At 33.6% G+C, this 22,320-nt stretch overlaps 1 protein-coding gene across 2 annotated transcripts; it reads right to left on the reverse strand.

Moving 5' to 3' along the window:
• Nucleotides 1-905: 905 nt before the first annotated feature.
• LOC133200772 (protein patched homolog 1-like) lies at nt 906-20,727 on the reverse strand. 2 transcript variants are annotated; one of them, XM_061336562.1, is made up of 21 exons: nt 20,495-20,727; nt 18,480-18,726; nt 18,199-18,269; nt 17,989-18,105; nt 17,293-17,416; nt 16,610-16,707; nt 15,847-15,967; nt 15,605-15,728; nt 15,285-15,457; nt 14,777-15,025; nt 14,395-14,572; nt 13,749-13,904; nt 13,375-13,502; nt 13,102-13,257; nt 12,860-12,985; nt 12,553-12,697; nt 12,083-12,204; nt 7,127-7,303; nt 5,939-5,952; nt 4,644-4,700; nt 906-4,533 (listed from the first exon to the last, which is right to left on the reverse strand). In XM_061336562.1, the coding sequence occupies exons 1-20, from the start codon at nt 20,593-20,595 to the stop codon at nt 4,649-4,651; spliced, it is 2,679 nt and encodes an 892-aa protein (XP_061192546.1). In that variant the 5' UTR covers nt 20,596-20,727; the 3' UTR covers nt 906-4,533; nt 4,644-4,648. The 2 variants fall into 2 exon arrangements, with proteins under 2 accessions (XP_061192546.1, XP_061192545.1); XM_061336561.1 differs by lacking the exon at nt 5,939-5,952.
• Nucleotides 20,728-22,320: the final 1,593 nt, after the last annotated feature.

The following is a 22,320-nucleotide window of genomic DNA, read 5'->3' on the forward strand; positions in this document are numbered from 1 at the left end:
CAGTGGTAAGCGTGTTTGCTCTAGAGTTGATCCTTACGTCACGGGTTCGAATCCCACTGCGGGACGAGGAGACCGGTCCTATGGATGAGACCGTATATACCGAGGTCCCGTGTCGCAGTAGGAGCTGGCAAGAAAAGTTTCAGATCCCTCACTGCTCAATGGCCCTGAGTGTCGAGTATAGGTCTAAATTTGCAGCCCTCCACCGGTAACTGGTGGCTTCTCCATATCAGCGACAAGTTCTCTAGAGGGACGTTAAACAACAAACAAAACAATTCCCTAGACAACGTTTGAAGTTTACAAGTAAAAAAAATGACACGTCGGGATAGAAGTCCAACAAAGATGAAGATGCCAAATGTAAAGGCGCCATCTGTCCGATCATAAAAGACAAACTAGCCAAGCAACACCTAAAACACAAACTGGCCAATCAGTGCTCCTAAAACAGGACTGGCCAATCTTCAGAAAACATGGAGACCATTCCATGTTCATAAAACACTGACCAATCCATGTTCATAAAACATTGAATGAACAATTTATGTCCATAAAACACTAAGTGACCAATCAATGTTCATTTAATAAACACAAATAACTACTGAATTTTTTAACACTTGGATGGATATACAAGTATTTGTAACACGCAGACTCACGAATCAATGTTCATCATTCTTAAGGTCCGTTTCGCCGAAATATGGCTGAAATATTGACTCGGCGTTAAACAATAATAATCAATCAATCTAAGGTCCGTCCAATTCCTGTTTTAAAAAAATGCTTTTCACCAATCCAAGGTCACAAAACATGTAAATTATTGTTCTCCAACATTAAACAGCTTTTCAAATCACTGACTTTATAAAAAAAGGCAATATAGACAAAGATCCTCGGAAATGTATTAAGAAAAACAAAACATAATAGAAATGACAATATTTATTGTTGATAAATTAAATAGTTTATAATTAACACTACAGATTCACCGGACTGAGTGTAGGATTTCCTGACAGAGTACAAGTGTACCTTGATTTCTCAACAGAGAAAATATCTAAACAGAATTCACAATAAAAAGGACATACACTGACACTATTGTAAAATGAACTAAATATCACCAGATTATTTGCAAACGATGCATTAAATTACACTGACAAGCACTAGGATTTGAATGATTGGAGACCGGGATCATGAAACCTGTCACAGACTGTATACTGTGTTAAAATGGTGTAGAAATCAAACAGTTACAAAAATGATATTCAAGATTTCATCACCCATGTGCTGCTAAAAGCTAATTTTGCGTCAAACGCATCTTACAGATAATTGCTATTTTGACTTGGTCTGTTTGTTTCATGATTCCCGGGGTGATTTGTAACAAGAATTTAGATTAATTTATGAATTCAAAGGTGATTTTATTTAAATTCATTGCTAGATTATGTATGTTACATCATAAAAAATTTACTGTATAGTGAAAAGTTGTTTCTTTTTACATATACATAATTTTCTCAAAGCCATATAGGTACGTGCCTACACATCACAAAATGTTAATAAAGAAAAAAAATCACAAAATATTTTTCTTACAAAAGTTAATACAAGACACATTATAAAATAATCGGCAATCAAAGATATGCTAGTAATTGACTTAAAACGTGATTATTTTAAATACTATAGTATGATAAATCTACTCTTATATCAAAAATCCGATGGGACAGGATACGTTTTGCTTAAAAACTGGGAAACAACAATAAAGATTTTTGTATTGCTTTCGTTTGGCACTATTGTAAATTCATCTTCATTCACTTGGAGGGGACATCTTACCTGACTAGAGACAGCAGTTGTATCACATGGAAACTTACCCAACATGTTATAATTAAAAACAAACAATAATTATTGTCAGTAATGCATTACCTGCATTTGAAGGTACCTTGATAAGAAATTGTGAGATAAAGTTTTGCGTTTTGTGTAGTTCATACTGAAAAATGTATGTGATAAATTTCCCACTCAGTCAAACTTTATTTTTGTATTTTAGTATTGGTTTCTTATGGGCAAGATAAGAGCAGAGAGATAAATCGTTGAGTATATCCATCCTATTAAGAACTCGCATTCACTAAAGGTTAAAAAAAAACGGAAATGTTTTATATCAATAAGATATTTGAACATTATCTGCACAACTATGGAAAGATAAATAATGATTTGCCTTTAATATGCTTTTCCTTCTAATTCAGTTATGAATGAAAGTGGAGAAAGTTTAATGATTTGAATCCTATAAAAAACTAAGTTGAATACACAAATAACAGTAAACCAAATTTAAATTCAAAAACTAGTGTGTTATGGTCAAGTTCTAAATATGAAGGGATTCTATATAATGTACAAAATATTCCTTTTTTAATGAGAATTGAGGTTATTCCTTTGATGTCAAAATGGTCCTTATATTATTAATTCTAAAGGAAAACACTGAAACTCAGCTATATGAAGAAACTGAGAGCAGAGCAAACACGGACCCCTGAAATCATCGGAACTGGGACCACGTGCATATTTACTAATATTACTATATTTAGGAAACAAGCAAATCAGAAACAAACGTAAAGGTTTTTAAACTGAAATAAGTTTAGACTTAGACTGAATAAATACTACTGAAAACTATTTGAAATCGCAAAGTATGCTGCAATGAAAAAAGTTCTAATACTTAAATTTAATACAGGTGTAGTATGTTTGCTATCACCCTTATTTCAGGGTTAAAATATTAATCTTGTATAACAAGATAATTGTTTAATCATTAAAAAGCACAAAAAGCTTCACTAAAATGGATCGTCTGATCTGACTCCCCAGAACCATTGTCCTCAGTCATATATTGCACAGGGCCATTACAAAATCATTACAGGTTCTTGTATAACAAAATACCTAAGTATTAAACAATAACAATAATGGCAAATTTAACAAACACCTTAAATGTTGTCCCTTTCTTCTGTCAAGATTAAATACAACATAAATAACTTAATATCACACATAACAATTCTATATATATGAGTAAAGATACATAAATATGGTATTTTGTTGGGGTTTTTAGCCTTCTAAAGGAGATCCTACTAATGGATGAGACTGAAATTTATTCATGGAACAAATCTTGCTGTCTTTGAATACATATACCCGAAAAAAACCCTAGGAAATGACCATTCAATGCATTCCATAACCAGAGCGCGACGGCTTTTATATTAATTGTAATTTAAATCCACCCTATGACAAGGAAGCTATTATTGTACCGTTTTATGATGTTCAAGCTAATCGCTAATAAAATATAATGAACACAAGTGTTCTTTTATACTGAAAATACGACATACATGCATTTTTTAAATTCTATTCTTTACCCTTAAAAATTGCTTTGTATTAACATAATACTTTTGTATGAATTTGACGCATTTTTTGTATGCTAATCTTTGTGCATACATGTAAGCATCTCAGACCTTTCAATGCACACAAATTGATGCATTTTGGAATTTTATTGCTCTTATTCACAATGAAAGAAGAAAAATATAGAAATTCTGTTTCAAATGAAATTGGTCCTTTACTTTTTACTCTGGTATATTATTGGAAAAGTAATTTATCTTTTCTCTGAAGTAATAATTATAGCAACACTAAATTATTCTAAAAACTTTCATAACGTCTGGTTCATTTCTTGCAAATACTAGAGAACAGAATACTTAAAATCTTACAGATTTGGAGGATCTAGGACTGGTAGCATGCACATATGTACTTCTGATAACACTGTTATTCTGTACACACTGTTGGACACGTCTATTTCAATTTTTTGTGATATTACATATAGGGAGAGGGAGAATTAAGTTTTTAGAACTTGTGCCCAATCCCATTGTATATATTTAATGCAATAAAATATGTTCAAATCAAATTCTGAGAAAAGCGTAATGAATAATACAATACAGACACAGGCAACTTTTCACAGTTGTGGTGCAAAATATTTACCATATGGCAAGACCCATTTCAGAAAAATTGATAAAAGGCAAAACACAGCATGACAGCTGAACTGATGAAAAAAAAATTGGACCCAACCACGATAGGCGTGTATTAGAATGAATACACTGAGTAGCACTTTAATCACTTTAATGGTGACAATGATTGAATAACTCAATCTAGGATTACTAATCTATACATTGCCTGTCAACAGAGTTCAGTATTGAGAATTATTTTTGTATTGCCTGTTCACATATTCAAATAAAATTGTTATGACAGTTACTTTTGACTGAAGTTTGTGTAGAAAAAAATCATTCAACCTCAAAAAAGCAAGATTTTCTTGTTATATGGGAGTTTGTTTCACTTTCATTTGCACAAGAAACAACTTTTTAAAAAATTAGCATGAAATTTTGAATTTTTGATATTAAATCAGAAAGGTACGGATAAGTTAACATACAACAGGAAATGTACTTAAAAAGGTGTAATACAAGGCAGGGACAGTAATCAGATATAAACCATCACTGCTGGGCAGCCATCTTGGTTACTATATAAACACCCCTGACCTGAAGAAATTCTGAAGTTTGAAATACCCTGTTGAAAAATCACAAAGTAATTATGACATAATATGAGTGTTTCTATTTAGACATTCTGATCACTAAATTATGGCAGATTTTTTGGATATGTATCCAATTAAATGTTACCTGAGTTACGCTTGATTGACTTCCTCCATTTTGATACAAGGTGAAAACTCGCTGTCTCTGCAATATACAAACTCTTTCTGTTATGATGTGATCAAATAATGGTCATTAAATACACACAACTACTAATTCAATAGTAATGATGCAAATATCCTTTCCTTAAATTTCAGGTACAAGTTTTGGACAAAGGATTCATCAAAAACGATTAAATACTAGTATATGAACCAGATAATTAAGTAAGTTCATAGTGATGTACTACCTCAAATACTAAATCATTTAAAGTAGTGACCACATTTAGATTTTGCTCAGTTTGGCCCATGTAAAATATTGAAAGCCAGGGAGAAACTTATTTCTCTCTTTGTCAACAGCATAAGATCCCATGGTAAATTCTTAACCATAGGGCATTATACAAGGTTAATTTGATTCTCTGTCTGCAATGTCCATGTCACAGACTCTCCCATTTTAACATCTACTTTTAAAGAATTATATCTATTTCATTATGAAAGATATGTGAGTATGAATGTAATCATAAGAATGTAAACACATGGGAGTAATTTTTGTCAAAATCATATAGCAATACTGCTATCATAACTAAAACACTATTTCAGTAAAATCAAGGCTTGTGCCTATCAGATGATGGAAACACTGACATGCTCCATTTCAGTAAAAGCCTTTAAAAAATTCACACTATCCAAACCTTGCTGATTTCCTAATTGAAATTTCCTGTAATTTAACTCAAGTAACGTGAAAATGGAAATTATATTTACATTGTCAGACATAAGATAATTATAAATTGATTTTTCCTATTTCCAAAAGTAAATCAATTCAAATCAACAGAGAGATCTGTTTTATGGGATGTGGACATGCTCTTATCTCATACACACCCACAGATTATTGATAGAACAGTCAAACACATGGTGAGGTAGATCAAACAGCCTGATACATCAACATCAAAAAGATGTGGAAACAAAAGAGGAAAAAAAAGAGAAATAAAATCCGGATGTTAAAAAGTGCACAGATGACACCAGTAATAAAAAGTTTACAAAATAAAAATGATGCATTAAATGATGAATACCACTCTGCAGAATTTAAGATGTTTACTATATGCAAGCAATATGAAGGTAAAAGTCTTCACAAAGCTAGAAGGAATGCTAGTTTAACATACAAGAGCATAGCAAAGAAGAAAAGCAGAGGTCTGTCACTTTACAACGTCTTTTAAAGAAAACTCAAGCACCATTGTCTAAGCTGTAGTAGCCACGATGATTCATTCATGCAGTGATATTCTGTATAGTACTTACCCTGTATCAGCTTCCTACACAAATAAGCAGTATAATAACTTAATACAGAAATCTTATAGTGTTAATCATAATGCTATAAATGTGGCATAAAATCTCTCTCTCTCACACATTTTAACATACAAAAGGTTGAGAAAATTGTCAGAAACATTAAACGGATCACTTGATGCATACTATACAGACAAATTTAGTCCTCATTGACTTCATTTCTCTGATATACATTAAAGTGTAGAAAGTTAACTGAAGTGGACACCATCACTCTATGCTTGCCTAATTTAAGTGTATGATTATAATGCTGCATATCTCAATTACATCTCAAAGAAGGCATACAACATGTAATCTATTCATTGTTTTGGCTATCTGTCAAAACTATATGATTTCAGACTGTTTCTAAATGCATTGATAATTCAGTTTTATATTGACTTAACACCATCCTATTTACATTCACAACCTTAAAATCTGTAATCGTAAACAAAGGCTAAATAATTCAAAACAATAGTTAAAGATTTTCAGCCATGAAACTCATAAAAAGTTCTACAGATGGCTGCACACAGGGATAACATTGCGAAAAGTTCATTAATACTTAAATAGAAGTGATAAACCATTGAAATTGTGACATCCTACTTATATAGCTGTCAATGATGGATTTGATGATACCTATAGAGTACATTTACATGTACATTGGCACATTTTACACTCAATTTGATCAATGTATTTCTATCACTGGATGGATGCATTTTGTCACATGACCGCAATGTCATTGTGTCTGCTAGCTGCAGAAATAAAGCTCTCTGGTTGAGAAAATTTGGGCAGAAAAACCAGAGAGCTATAGATCCAAGCATTGTAAAAACCTTCGATTTATGCTGCTGCCTTTTTTGTTGCTCCCTTTGGGTATTATTTCTTGTACTACATGTATATGCATTTCCCATCAAAATGTGTTAAAGATGACATTACTAACAACAGAATTATAGAAAATTAAGAAACATATAACTTTTCCATGAATTTTGCAAATTGACAAATATATCGTCTCAGAGAGGGGGATTGTCCTTGCCTTGTACACCCCCATTCTTTACATCAATGTCAGCTCTACTTAATGTGGACCATATCAACTCAGAACAAATTATAAATAAAACAATGTACCTTCATTCATTTGTCACTGAATATCATAGTTAAAAAGTAGCCACCACTAACCTGGTTCTGTATAGTGGTGTTCTCTAAGCAGCCATTGGAATGCGTCTCTGGTTTTTCTTTCCTAGGTGAGGTATGGACTGAGGAGGTATTGTAAGGCTTAGGACCCACCCAGCTCAACACCACAGGGAGGTACACCAATCCATGGAACAGCCCAAACACAACCACAGTGAAAAATACCTTAAAAAAGATTTATATATTAAAAGTCAATGACTCAACAACACAGGGAGGAACACCAGTCTACAGAACAGCCAAAAACTGTTTACTATACTTTATACATAAAACAACATTCAGAAAGACATATTAACAAGCAAATTCAGAGAACTGTCACCCCCTGCTTTCAGGGTCTTATTTGTTGGGGTGATATGATTTATGGCATATTGAAACTGTATTGTCTGTCCATCATACTAGAATAAATTATATATTTTTGAAGTAATACAATAAAACTTGTTTAATATCGACAGGGAAATAGTGAATTCTCAGACACAGCTACGATTTTTGGGATCCCTCACAAAATTCTGAACAGTTCCTTGTAAATTTTTATGATTATAAAGAATTCTTGTATAAAAAAAATTATAAATATAGCAAACTTATTTTGTGTAAAAATAACAATATTTACACCTTTTCTGGAGAATTTTTCAAGATCTCAAAATTAACAAGAGGCCCAAGGGCCTTAACGGTCAACTGAGTATAATACAACAATTTAGAGGATCCACAGAGTATAAAATGAACTGAAAAGCGAAACTTTGTTGCCCAAAAAGCAAGAAAAATAGGGTGATCAGGATCAACCAAATAATTAGTCTAGTATTCATTAACAGTTCATAAATTAGGTTCTAATCTGTTCCCCATTTATCACTATCACCACACAGTATATCAACAAACTATCAGTGCTTCTGTACTATTTTAATTCCTTGTTGAAATCTCTTACATTGGCGGCAATGGCCTCTCTTGGTCTTTGATGAACATTTAGAAAGACAAGTTATTTTTGTCTCATTTTTATTTCTCTATTATTTACAAGTCTACCTGATCATTAAAACTATGAAAGTACTTTTTGTAATATACAATAAAAATTCTTGCATAATTCTCTTATTCTATTAACCTTTCAAGTACATTATTTACAGTGATTAATTATCAAAAGTAAATGGCAAAGGGGAATAACTCCTCTCAGTAGAATACAAATTAATAGAACCCTGGCCAGGACCAGAACACTTGACCAAATGGTCCAGATGTTCAAAAATCTGGTAAAAATACTCTTCCTTATTAAAACTTTTACTCTTTTTGCCTCTGATATGCACAGATGCAGAGAAGATTTTTAAAGAAATTTTTATTACAGATTCACTATATTATCAATAGAGCCCCCCCCCCCCCCTCCCCAGCAAGAAACACCAGAGCCTCTCACCCTAGGACCAGAAGTTTGCTCATCATAAGTAATCACTTTGTTTATCTGCTTAACACTAAGAGCAGACAGGATCATTTAATAGAATTAATGCATTTTCACAATATTATCAAGAACCCCACCCTTACACCAGCACATCTGACCCAGGGATCATGCAATTCACTACTCTGGAAGAAGCACTCTTGCTCATCATAACCATACACTTAGCTTCTTTGCTTTTTAACCTGGAGCAGAAAAGAATATTTTCAAAGAAATTTTGCTTTTTCACTATATAATCAATAGAGTCCCCCCCCCCCCCCCCTTTTCACCAGAACCCTTGACCCTGGGGCCATAAAATTCACAATTTTGGAAGAGGCATCCTTGCATATCATAACAATGTACTTTATTTGTTTAAATAATACCCAGGGGCAGAGAAGAAGATTTTCAAAAAAATAATTCACCTTTACTATAGGATCTATATAGCCCCACCCTAACACCAGAACCCCTGATCCTTGGGCCATGAATTTCACAATTTTGGAAGAGGCATCCTTGCTTCTCATAACTATGTATTTAATTTGTTTAAATAATACCCATGAGTAGAGAAGATGATTTTCAAAGAAATAATGCACTTTCACTATATGATCTATATAGCCCCGCCCTAGCAACAGAACCTCTGACCCTGGGGCTATGAATTTTACAATTTTGGTAGAGTTACTCTTGTTTATCATAACTATGTATTTAATTTGTTTAAATAATACCAAAGAGTAGAGAAGAAGATTTTCAAAGAAATAATGCACTTTCACTATATGATCTATATAGCCCCGCCCTAGCACTACAACCCCCAACCCTGGGGCTATGAATTTCACAATTTTGGTAGAGTCACCCTTGCTTATCATAACTATGTATTCAATTTGTTTCAATAATACCCAGGAGTAGAGAAGAAGATTTTCAAAGAAATAATGCACTTTTACTATATGATCTATATAGCCCCGCCCTAGCACCACAACCCCTGACCCTGGGGCTATGAGTTTCACAATTTTGGTAGAGTCACTCTTGCTTATCATAACTATGTATTTAATTTGTTTAAATAATACCCAGGAGTAGAGAAGAAGATTTTCAAAGAAATAATGCACTTTCACTATATGATCTTTATAGCCCTGCCCTAGCACCACAACCCCTGACCCTGGGGCTATGAATTTTACAATTTTGGTAGAGTCACCCTTGCTTATCATAACTATGTATTCAATTTGTTTCAATAATACCCAGGAGTAGAGAAGAAGATTTTCAAAGAAATAATGCACTTTTACTATATGATCTATAAAGCCCCGCCCTAGCACCAAAACCCCTGACCCTGGGGCCACGAATTTCATAATTTTGGTAGAGGGCTCAATGCTTATTACAATCATGCCAACAGTTTGACTGCTTGATGTCCAGGAGTAAAGAAGAAGATTTTTAAAGATAGCACCATATTTGCTAGCCAAGGGTTTTTGATCCGCTACTCTCCCCACAAACCCTTGGAATACGGTGCAGTCAAAAGTTGGGATTGTTTACGACACGTGATATCGAATCTTCCAACGTACGCACAAATTGTATCATCAACAAAAATAAAAGGCGTATTTGAAAATTTAAGTTTTTAAAGAATAATTTACAAGAAGATATCGAGCAATGTTAATTTGTTAATTATTTATCGTGCAAATCTACATCTACAATAGATTCCTGATCAAAATATTTGTACATCAGCTTAAGATTGGATGACACCATATCTATTTATAGAGTGACATGTTATCTTACGAATCGTTGTTTACTTGTGTTTTTCATTCCCGAGACTAAAGAATCAAGATATATCCCGAAGGCAGATATCATCATTTACAAAAGCAATTGCTGATTGATCGAACCATGTCGATCAACTCCAATCACAACTCGGGAAAAAAACCCCCAACTTCTAATAGCACCATATGCCAAGGGTTTGTGAGAGAGTAGCAGATCAGAAACCCTTGGCTAGCGAAGATGAAGATAGCACTAATTTTGATGGTTTTAGCCCCACCCCTCAGGCCCCAGGGGGGCAGGGACCACGAAATTCACAATTTTTGTACCCCTTCACCCACTGATGCTATATGCCAAAATTGGTTGAAACTGGTTCAGTGGTTAAAGAGAAGAAGCTGAAAATGTTCAAATGTTAACACGATGGACGACGACGGACGAAAACAGATAGCAATAGGTCACCTGAGTGACTCAGGTGACCTAAAAATATTAAACTGACATTATTTGTTGTAAGTATTTACATTTGAAATCAATAAAACAGAAAATTTTTTTTCATGGATTTTTGCATTTACATGTAATACTTCCCTGAACATATCTGTGTTCATACCTGAATGAAAACATATTTACTTTAAAGGGGCCTGGACACAGTTGCACGAGGTTATGAGGTCAAAAGTCATAGTACATTCCAAAAGATCTTACCACATGTAATGCACATAAAAAAAAAAAAGAAGCAAATTGCTGTCTTGTCTTCTATAATAGTTATAGCTAGCTTTAAATTTTTGGAAAAGTAGGTCAAACTTCAAGGTCATGAGATCAGAAAAATTAGCTGAAAGCCCTATCTTCTCTCATTCAAAAGTTATTATCAAAAGTTATATCCCAGTGAGCTTGAAATAAAAGATATCACAGAATCTGACACATCTATTTCATATTTGGATATTTTACTTGAAAAAGACTTTAATGGTAACCTAACAACAAAGCTTTTATTATGATAAAGATGATGACTTCAATTTTTAAATTGTTAACTTCCCTTACCTGTGTAGCAATATACCCTTATCACCTACACATGAAGTTTTTATCTCCCAGTTGATTCAATATGCAAGAGCATGCTCTACGTACAATTTCTAAAATGAGGCAAGCTATTGACAAACAAGTTGATGAAATAAGGATATCCACTGTCTCTTTTGAAGTCATCATTTTACAAGTTTTATGGTCGATACAATAACCTTGTCGCAAATATACCTATCATTAAGTCAAATGCTGACTGACGTTTTTCATACTAATTGTTAGGCCATTATTTACACACTGAATTGTCTATGGATTTTTCCGTTATTTCCCGATCATGACAAGGAGCACATGGCGGGTGTGACTGGTTGGCAGGGGATGCTCTCTCCTCCATGACACCTGATCCCACCTCTGATGTTTTTGGAGGTCTGTGTTTGCTCTGCTCACGATTTTTGTATTGCCTAAATGGACTTTGAGTTTGAATACTGTTTGTTATCTCCATATTTCATTACCAATGTTAGATATTTCAAGAAATTGGTCAGACTTTAAGATCAAGGCCAAAGGTCAGAAATTATAGTAGTGTTTTGTAACAGGTAATGTATATTTGAAAGCCACATCTTCTCTCATACAAATTTTTGACCAAGTTTAAAATTTATTGTGACAGACAAACAGCTAGACATACAGAAGAATAAGATTTAATGTCATCATGCCTTTGTGAAAGCAGGGGATCAATAAAGTCTTAAAAGAGTATGTGTTACAGAAATCCTTGTTACAGCTTAAAGGTACTACTTCTTTTCTTTATGTTTCCAATAGTTACTAACCTTAAAGAACAAAGAGAAGCCATAGCTATTGCTGTTAGCCAGGAGAACAAAGGCCAGGAATGTACTGAATCCACCATTAAACACGGCAGGTCCTATCTCGGTCAGGGCCATCACTGGACGTTCTAAGAAAAAAATTACAAGTTTTGATACATTTGTACTTAGTCAAAATGTCCATGACGTGAAGTCAAATCATGCATGTACCCCCCGAGTCTTTAATATTTCTCTGGAAGTTTAAGAGTTTGTTACTCATCTTTTCATTTTATTATAATGATCATATCATAATGATAATGATATCATAATGATCAAATCATTCAGCTGTTATTCAAAAAGAGAACGTTACATTGAAATTATACATTCAATTGGTGGCAATAGTCTTGAAAGTCAGCATCAATGTAAAATTTCTTAATAAATTTTGACTTATTTTAGTTATTTACCAATAAATCATCCCCACCATTTTAAAATGAGCTTACCATTTTTACTGCCAGACACTGTCATAAAGGTGTGACCTATATGTGCGGAGTAATCCACTGCCAGGCCCACACACAGGGTCAACAGAATACTGCTAGCAGTATCTATTGTAACACCCCAGTAATACATGGTCCCAGCCACATCAACCTACATGTAAATGCACAAAATAGTACATGTATGTAATGCACTATCTAGTTCAATCAACAAATAATAACACAGTAATTTTAATCTTAAAATTGCTATGGTTGATAAAAAAATAACCTGCTGTATGGTAAACTTTATGACAGAGTAAACTTTACAGAAACTTACCAGAGTAAATATGACACAAGAGAACACTATCATACTGGTCCACATATTGGCAATCAAAACCAGAGTCACAAAGAACACACATGCCCCCGCCAAGGCCAGATTACGGTACAACTCTCTCTGTAAAACCTACACAATAAGAAAGGATCAGTATGTCGAATTATCAGAAGTGGAAAAATAGAAAACTTACAAAGCAAAATACGTCAACCACTGCTGCTGATGAAGAAGCTATAGAATATAATCACCTTATTTGTCTCATAAGTCAGATACTCGGGACAATACGGAAAGCACATCCCCTCAGGGAGACCCGAGTTATCTGTGATTTTTCGTAGATTTTCCATTTCTTCAATTTCTGCCTGTGAATTTGGCTGACTGGTGTGTCTTAGTGAGAAGTACATAGCCTAAATAAAGAAGCTTGATATTAGTAGAGAGGATTTTAAAACAAACTTCACCCAACTGAATACAAATCCAAAACTTTACATTGTAGTTAATCCACTCTTACAACATCTCTGTTTTACCTTAAGTACTGGTGGGTGAATTGTTTTGTCAAATTTGATAAATCGTTTGAAGGCCTGCCCTACTCGGATCTGTTCTATAAACTTCAGGGCCAAGGAATCAAATTCATGCTCGTCATATGGATAATGATCTAAAGGAATCACAATTAAACAAAACAACATCACTAATATTAATACAAAGTATTTACAAAATGTACAACCAAAATTGTAAAAGGCATAGCATTATTGTGTTCTGATATCACATTTCCAATGGCTACTAAATAAAATCCAACTTTCCTTTTCATGTCACAGTATATTTTTAGTTACTTTTAGAACATTAATGATTTATCAATTCATGCCTTTAACCATAACAAAAATAAAACATGAATTTGACATACTGTATTTAGCCAGACTTGAATCATTTCTACGTCTCAGCCAAGCCGTAAAGGCAGGGAACCAGCTAATGACTGTTCCATTCTCTACTCCTGGATCAGCGCGGATTTTTGCTAACATGTCATTCAAGATCTTCTGGCTAGACCCATAATGTATGTCACCTTAAAGAAAATTTTATCTTTTCCATGAAATAAAACTGTAAATTAAGCATACATGTACTTCACTAACATAAATCTATTCAACATCTAAAAATATTCTTGTTTATCAAATCCTTTTGCAGAAAACTGTGAAACACAAAGTTTAACACATGTACTAGAAATCTCACATGAGAATGTAGCTCAAATGAATTTAAAAATAGTCCATTTACAGGGAAAAAAAACAACTTGGATTTGTTACATTTCTTTTTGGAATTTTTTAATTTAATTATACATATCTTGACATTTTCTAAATTTAAACATTGTTTTCATTCCAACTTAAACCAAAACCCTTCAAATTCATACCATACTGCAGATGTTTCAACATCAAACAGAGAGCTATACAGACACAGAGATGGATGACAGATAACTTTCTAACACATAAGCTTCTTTAATCTTTGACCAGCATTATTTATCATATCTTACATACTATTACCAATTTACATGTAAAACTCACCACAGTAAATATTGACATCCACTCCTCTGTCAGGGAAGTACTTTTCTTGGGCCTTGGCAAATTTGTGGGCATAGGAGTCCGACGGAATGTACATAACAAGGTCAAAGTCCTGCTTTAGGTTATAGAAGCCATAGATATTGACCCCCAGCAAAGACAAGGTCACAATCACAACTATAATCTGTTGGAAATTCCAATTAAAATCATTTTAAAATATGCATATCATTAAAATAAAGTTAATGAATTCTTCACCTCCATCAATTACTCTTGAGAAAAACTATATATGCTATACTTTAAGCAAAGCAAGTACAATGTATGAAGATTTCAATTTTCTAATCTGTTTTATCCTTGACCTAGATTTTTTCTTCTATGACTTTTCACTGACCTTGACTGGAATCTTCATCAGAAATGGTCCAAAATATTCTTTAAATGCTAAAGCCAGAAAATTTTTCTGACTACATTTATTGGGTTCAAAGGTTTTGTAAGCTACACAACACAATATGGCATCTCTCCTAGCCTTGATGCGTTTCTGATCCAGAGTCAAACAGGCCACAAAAAATGTAGACTGGAGAATAAATAGAGCCAGTATCCCAAGAGCCGCATCAATACAGAAGGCACTCAGGCCTGGTATCACCTACATAGGATGCATACATGTATTATGGTAATTTTTTTTTTAAATATAATTTTCAGTTGTATTTTTCTCAATTAGTTTTAATTTTTTCTTTAATTTTAGTTTTGCAATTTGATTCAAATAGCCATAATAAAGATTGTACATTGAAACATTTTATTTCAAATTTCTCCTTCAGAAACAGGAGAAGAACTTGTAAGTTGTAAGAACTTGTTTCTAATCCTTTTGTGTTAAGCAATAAAATATGTTCAAATCAAACTCTTACAGTTGATGCCCCTATTGCAAAGGCTACAATATCTGTAATTGAGGTCACTGTCACTGATACACCGGCATGTTTCATCGTCATGGCAATCTGTTTGGGGAGGGGGAGCTGGCATTCCCCTGGGGTAAGATTCTTCCAGGCTTCCACAATAACAAACATATCATCCACACCAATGCCTTAGTAACAAAGATCAAGGATATATACAGCAAAAATTCAAAATAAGACAGCCAATCAAGAACAATGTTTCACTTAAAGTAGCTATTTTAAATCATTACATACACAGTACATTTTATTTCATATCAATTTTTTCATGGAAAATTTACCTAGCAACAGAAAAGGCATAAGAGCATGTACAGGGCCATAAATAACACCAAATGTTGTGGCTAAACCATAAGCAAAACCAATAGACATCCCCACACTCAACAGTCCAGCTAGGGAAAGCAGAAGCTGAAAACAGACAGACAGACCTACAGGACTACAAAAACAACAGTCTTATATCTTAAAATTAGCAGAGTACAGTTGTAGCTAAACATAAAGATGGCTGTGAATAGACTACATGTCTCACCTTGTGTTCTACGAGATTAAATCTTCCAAGAGTTAAGATGACAAAGATGAGGACAATGCAGATGCCAACAGAGAGAAGATTAATGTCCTCGTTAACAGCTCCGTATCCCTCGTCATCAAAACTGGAGAAACGACAAAATGTATAATACAGAATCAAAAGTGTGGGGCTGTATCACAAACATATATTCTTTTAATTACGGTAAACATACTTTTCTCCACGGGGTCATAATTCTGCGGAATCATAATTTCTTATCAATCCGTGTCTAGAAAATTATGCCGAACTTCTTGGATTGCCTTTGTATGTCTTTTATGCACTTTAAGTACACTGTGACAAATTTACGTGGAAAACTTGTGACCGCGTACATAGCGTAAATTAATACCACGCAGAAAAAAGTACCTCTACAGTAATTTTGTTAAAATAAAATTTTAACTTTTACAGCCACGTCATATATACATGGTTACTACAGTTACTGTATGACTGTGTACATTATTGAAAGTTGGATTCATAATTAAGGGTCTTATGCTCTATTTAAAATGTGCTAATTCACCACCAACAAATAATATCACATGAATCTACATGTAAATACAGAGAGTATTAATTCATGATTATAATACTAAATTCTGACTATGCTCAAATTAACACACTTTCTTTCAATGTTACATCTCAAACTGAAAAAGTACCAATATCACTTTAGCACAGCTTAAGAATTCCATTACAGTCATTTGTAATTCTCTCCATATTCTCAATTAATATTTAATTTTACCTGCGAGTGGCATACACATAAATCTCCTGTAGATGTTGATGACCTCTTTGTACTAACTGTATCACCTCCATCTCCCAGCTCAAGGCTGCTGATCTCATCTGTTGACAAATAAACAAACATTTAAGTGCAGTTTTACCTGCAATATACATGTAGGGGTAATATAAATCATATAAAACTTCTTAATGTTATTATAGATGACTATTAACAAGTTATTGATCAGGTGATTTTACTCAGTGATTTACAAAAGGGAAGTCAGAGAAATAAAAAGAGACTAAAAGAACATATTCATGCGAATCAACCAATGCCATAAAAATTATTTATAATTTTACTAACTGCCCAGGAGTCAAACCCTACCCTGATATTTAAGCTAAAAGTGAACTTCTTGATGCAGCATGACAGTGACATCATAATACACTGTGAAATCACTAATTTTTGTGGGGGTTTAATTTTTGTTGTTTTTGAGGTATGAAAAGACCCACGAATTCATGTCCATCACAAAATGTAGAATTTCATATATAACTACTCAACACTTTTCCAACCATGAAATTAAATCTCCATAATCCAATATTTTTTTCCTCAAACCTTGGAAATTTGACCCCCATAAAAATATGTGATTTTACAGTAACCTTTCTGAAGTTTTATGATACATGTACCTAGAACAACTCAAGAAACATAACTCTTACCTCCTCTTTATCCTCTAAAAGAAACAACATGGAGGCGGCTCCAGCAGCGATGATTTTACCTTCCCTGTCAAATAAAATCTTCCCTAAGACTGTGGTCACATCCAGCTGGTTATGAAACAGTGGACTGAAAACAAACCAACACAACTATCATATATGCTGTCATATAACTTCATCATAATCCACGGTTACAAATAAGTTATTCTAATAAGCTCAGCATGTTTTCCTAATTTCCTACTGGCAACCCTTCATTTGGATTTTTTTTTAAGTGACTTTGCTGGAATTTTTGTCAAATCTGATTCTGTGCTTCCAAAGAAGTGTTATGGTGAAAAGTTTAATACAGGCCACATAAAGTAACTGAAAGAGGATGGTACATTTTAATTAGGAAAGTTTACTAAAATGATTATGACATATTTCAGAATTTTATGACATCTGTTAATCTCATCACACAAATTTTTGTAGAATATTGGAATTTTATGATTTTCTTTAGGATTTAATTTCAGGGAAACATGTCTATTAGAAGCCTTCCTAAAAAATTGTTATTCGTTTCACTATAGAGGAGGCTGTAAATTTGTGTTCAAGCGATAACCACCTCCCTCCCTCCCCCCCCCCCCCCCCCCAAAAAAAAACTACACAAAAAATACAGCCCCATCAAAGCTCATATTTTCACAGTTTGCCACATGTTCTATATTCACTAACCTGTATTTGATGTTATTTATATCATTTAGAACATCATTGTATGTCAAATGTGATATAGCAGTTTTGTTGTACGACCAAATCTCCAAAATGCTGTTAACTTTGCAGTGGGAACCAACTCTGGAATGGAATCATGTCATTTAAATTCAAAATTTCTTTTCTAAAAATTAAGACATTGTACTGACTTGTTTTAAATTGACCTTGGTCCTTTACCTTAAGCACATGTGCTGATATGAGTATCCATCTTTGTAATATGATATTGCTTTTTCATATAAATCTAACATCTGAAAGATTAAACAAAAATACAAGTGAACAAAAGGAAAACTGTCTGAAAACATGCACAAAGCATTTTATATACCAGTACTTTGATTGGGATATTTTACACGTGAATTAACAATAAAATAATTTCCATATATCCATTACTGAAAAAAGAAATGTCACAATATCTTTCTTCATTTATTATAAACATGATAAAACTTAAAAACACTTCTTACAGCATTTAATGATCTTGGTGAGAGAATGTTGTTCTCTACAGCGATTATCTTAGCATATCTGGTGTCTGGTGGAAAGTTGTCCATCACCCATTTCTTTTCCTTCTGTATGCGGGAGTAGGAGGGCACCCAAAGTTTCTCCGTTATGTCTGTCTCGGTAAAATTGGCCATTCCAAGGGAAGCAATCCCACAGACCACAAAACTGAGCACAATGGTCAGTATAGGATACATACCAACAAAATGTCCAAGACTGAAATCAAACAATTTTCTTGTATTTGAATTTGTCTCCAATTGGTAGGTAAAGTGTTTGGTGACATAGGATCCCTCTTCCCTTGAGGATACATGTACTATGCATTGTGCTATAATCTATATTTGATAGTATCCTAAATTTTACAAGTTTCTATTTTTTTAATGATCATGCCGTTACAAAACACGACATTATTTTTTTCTAAATCTTCTATTAGTGTGACATCATTTCTTCCAACTCTTCTACTAGTGTCCATGAACATGGCTACATTAAAAACGGTTTACACTGAAAAAATGCTTAAAGAGAGGTAAAATAATTAACAAACAACTATGTTTCTAGATTAACATCAAGTGTTTCAGTAAGTTAAAAAAAATATTATTAATTAAATTCAGAGCTGCCAGCTTTATAAAGTTAAAAATTGTAAGACTAAGTTGACCCACCGATTGGACCCCTGGTCGCTGGATATTTTTCCGTTTTCTTGTTAAAATGACTTAGATCGCAAGTTTGCATGGAAATGGACAATGACAATGCAAGTAATTGCTCTAAGGACTATGATTATTTTTACTTAATTAAATAATGAAAACTGAAGGTGGACAAACTTGAGAATACCAATCATCCCATGTCAAGGGTTTCTGTTCCACTCCTCTCCACATAAACGTTATCATAAACGTTTATGCTGTTATGTGGAGTGGAGTGAATAAGAAACCCTTGACTTGGGAAGATGGAGAATACCAGTATTCCAAACTTTTAATGGACATAAACGGAGATCATAAGGATAAATAGATTAATCGTAAGGCGTATTTTTGATGCTCAAACCATAAGCCTTATGCCAAAATCATAAGGGTTGGCAGCTCTGTAAATTCATAAACTTTCAATATAAACAGAATCTGATTCCTCTGATCTGACATCTGCATGTATCATATTTTTCCAAACTTTTGGTGAACCACACTAACAAAACTTAAGAGGAGCTAGCCTTCTTGTGTTACATACATGTATTTATCATGTTTATTGATAATTTCTGCTAAGCCTACTCTTCTAATTCTCACTGATGATCATCATTTTAGAGGTCAATAAATACTCTAAACATTCTCAATTAGATGTCCTACTATCTGGAACCTTTGGCACTGGTGTTGAAAATATTATTTCCCGCAGAAGAGCAAAAGTAAGGTAGATAACTGTGAGATAAACACAATACTAAGAACTGGTATGTAACAGGAAAGAAGAAAATGTATAGCTGGACTGGGAATCAAACCCGGGACCCCTGCATCACTAGTCAGGTGCTCTACCGACTGAGCTACCCAGGTGGCCAAAACCATTACAGGTATATCAATTTATTATATTTTGTACCTGGTATAGCCCTTCAAACATTTCTATCAAAAATTGGTTACTTTATTCTAAACAACGCAAAATGCTGATATGATCAAAACAGCCAGTTTAATTGTCAGTACTATTCATCCATTTTTTTTTTTCCAAATAAAGAGGAAACATAATGATTTGCAAGTTTTAAAAGCTTATTGATGATGATATTCATGATCAAGTATTTAAACAATTGGTAGAAACAATTTTGTTAATATTATTGAATCTTAAAACTATCAAAAACCGACAAGGATATCAAGTTTCTTTGAAAACGGACCAGTATAGAAAAAAGGAAAAAATTCAGATCTTAAGTACTGTCACTTGTATAATATGCATCAAAATTTAATCTGCGAACTCAATTAGCTAAACTTGCATGAGAAGAAATATATGGTAAGCCACTTTAACTCTTACTTACTGATAAAATGCTGTTTCTAAACTCCATATTATCCCGTGACTGATTTTTCTCAAGCACATGCCACGCTTGCATGTCATGTCACCGTCTGCTTTTTGGTGCATTTTTCTTCCATGAAAGTTAAAAATTTCGTCAATGTCTTACGTTTACGATCGTTTTCTACCAGCCCTCCATGTGTACTTGAAGCGTGACATAATTTATCAATTGTAGACAGTCAGCATCTACTTTCTATTTTTTTTCCCTTGACATCGCAACATCGGAAATACTATATGAAACATACTAATCGATCCGATCCGGGACGAGATATTCATAATCAGATCCAAGGGGGAAAAAGATAAATAATGATTATTTTATATAAAGGTGATCGAAACAATATGATAACTTAGTAGGCCTAGTGTATTGTCGAAAAAAGGCAATCAAATCCAGCGTTTAACGTTACAGGCCAGTGTTCATAATAGGCCCATATCATTACGCATCTTAATTTAGAGTGTTGTTGTAAATATTTGAAGTACAAGTAACTTCATGGTACTGTGGTACTGTAATAAAAACTGAGCTTAACACAAAATACACGTGGCTAGTATGTATGTGAAGTATGATAAAATCCTCAAATAATTTCTGATGCACCTAGAAAATATGTCAAGGTCAAAACGAAAGTCAAGGTCAGACCTTGGAAGGTGGAATATGACAAACACAATAACAGATTATAAAAATAGCATTACAGTTCACATGAATTTGATATAAGCCTTATAAAATCCTGTAATCCATATGTACTTATTTCAGTCATCATACTGTTACAGGATAAAGCCCCTCTATACACTGCACACTGAAGAGTTCCGATTTTGTGTTATTTTTATGCAGATAGAGTAATCTGGCCTTTGATCAAGAATAAAATACATTGAAATGAAGTTTATTACTTAATTTGTAATCAAGCATTCAGAACATTTTAAGGACCCTCTCTACAGTCCACCCTAATTTCAGGGTACTTTTGTGTAGTTAGACTGACCCATCATTTGATACAGAAATAGAATAAATTTTAACCTGCACTGTATGACATAATTTAAAATAAATCCAAGTATTCTAAACATCATATTAGACCAAGATAGAGTAGTTGAAAACTTTATTTGTATGTATTTTCTCCATTTGAGTAAGCAAAAGCGAATTTTATTTATAATTACTTCATTATCTTTGAAGATTTTTCCTGGATAAAAAAAGGCATGCTCCCTATATTAAAAATGAATTAGTTTATTTCAAAACATCCTCCTTTAGGCTAAATAATTTTCTCAAAGTCCAAAAAACATTTTTCATCAGTGTATAGAGGGTCCTTAATAGGCCAAGATGAATAGATTGAACACTTCATCTGCAGGTATTTTGCCCACTTCAGTAAACAGTGATTTCTGTTCTTCAGCACTTTATGGTCTTGAACATTTTTCCTGGAGGTAAATGCAAGGTACCCTATGTTGAAGCTCAATATTTACACCTTTACACACTATAATTTTCTCAATGTCCAAAAAATCTTTTCCTCTAGTGTATAGAGGGTACGTAACTTCAATGCAAAGAAATTCTGTGTCTCACTCCATATAATTCACTGCTGAATGTGCTATAAAATGTATACATAATGTGTTAGAATTCGACTGAACGCCATGGACAATAACAATAAAATTTGTGATTGAAAGCAATGTTGAAGACCTTTTAGTCTCAACTGGCTGCAAAATGTATCTGTACATTGTCTCATTTTCCCTGAAGATGAGTATGACCCACCACACATCATGAGCAGTATATTTCTGGTGTCTATGGGGGTTAGCTTAGACCTAGGATCTTGAATGCAGGCA

The sequence above is a fragment of the Saccostrea echinata genome, unplaced genomic scaffold (genome assembly GCF_033153115.1).
Source record: "Saccostrea echinata isolate AGI-Se365-2 ecotype Australia unplaced genomic scaffold, CSIRO_AGI_Sech_v1 ptg000041l, whole genome shotgun sequence".
Lineage (NCBI taxonomy): Eukaryota > Metazoa > Mollusca > Bivalvia > Ostreida > Ostreidae > Saccostrea > Saccostrea echinata.

What these genes read in the sequence shown, in the direction of transcription:
- LOC133200772 (XM_061336561.1), bottom strand. Translation starts at nt 20,595, where the DNA reads ATGCACCAAAAAGCAGACGGTGACATGACATGCAAGCGTGGCATGTGC. An exon ending in TTAGAAACAGCATTTTATCA is followed by an intron (nt 18,727 to 20,494) that starts GTAAGTAAGAGT and finishes GTTTGATTTCAG; the next exon opens with TCTTGGACATTTTGTTGGTA. An exon ending in GGATGTCAATATTTACTGTG is followed by an intron (nt 13,905 to 14,394) that starts GTGAGTTTTACA and finishes ATTTTCTTTAAG; the next exon opens with GTGACATACATTATGGGTCT.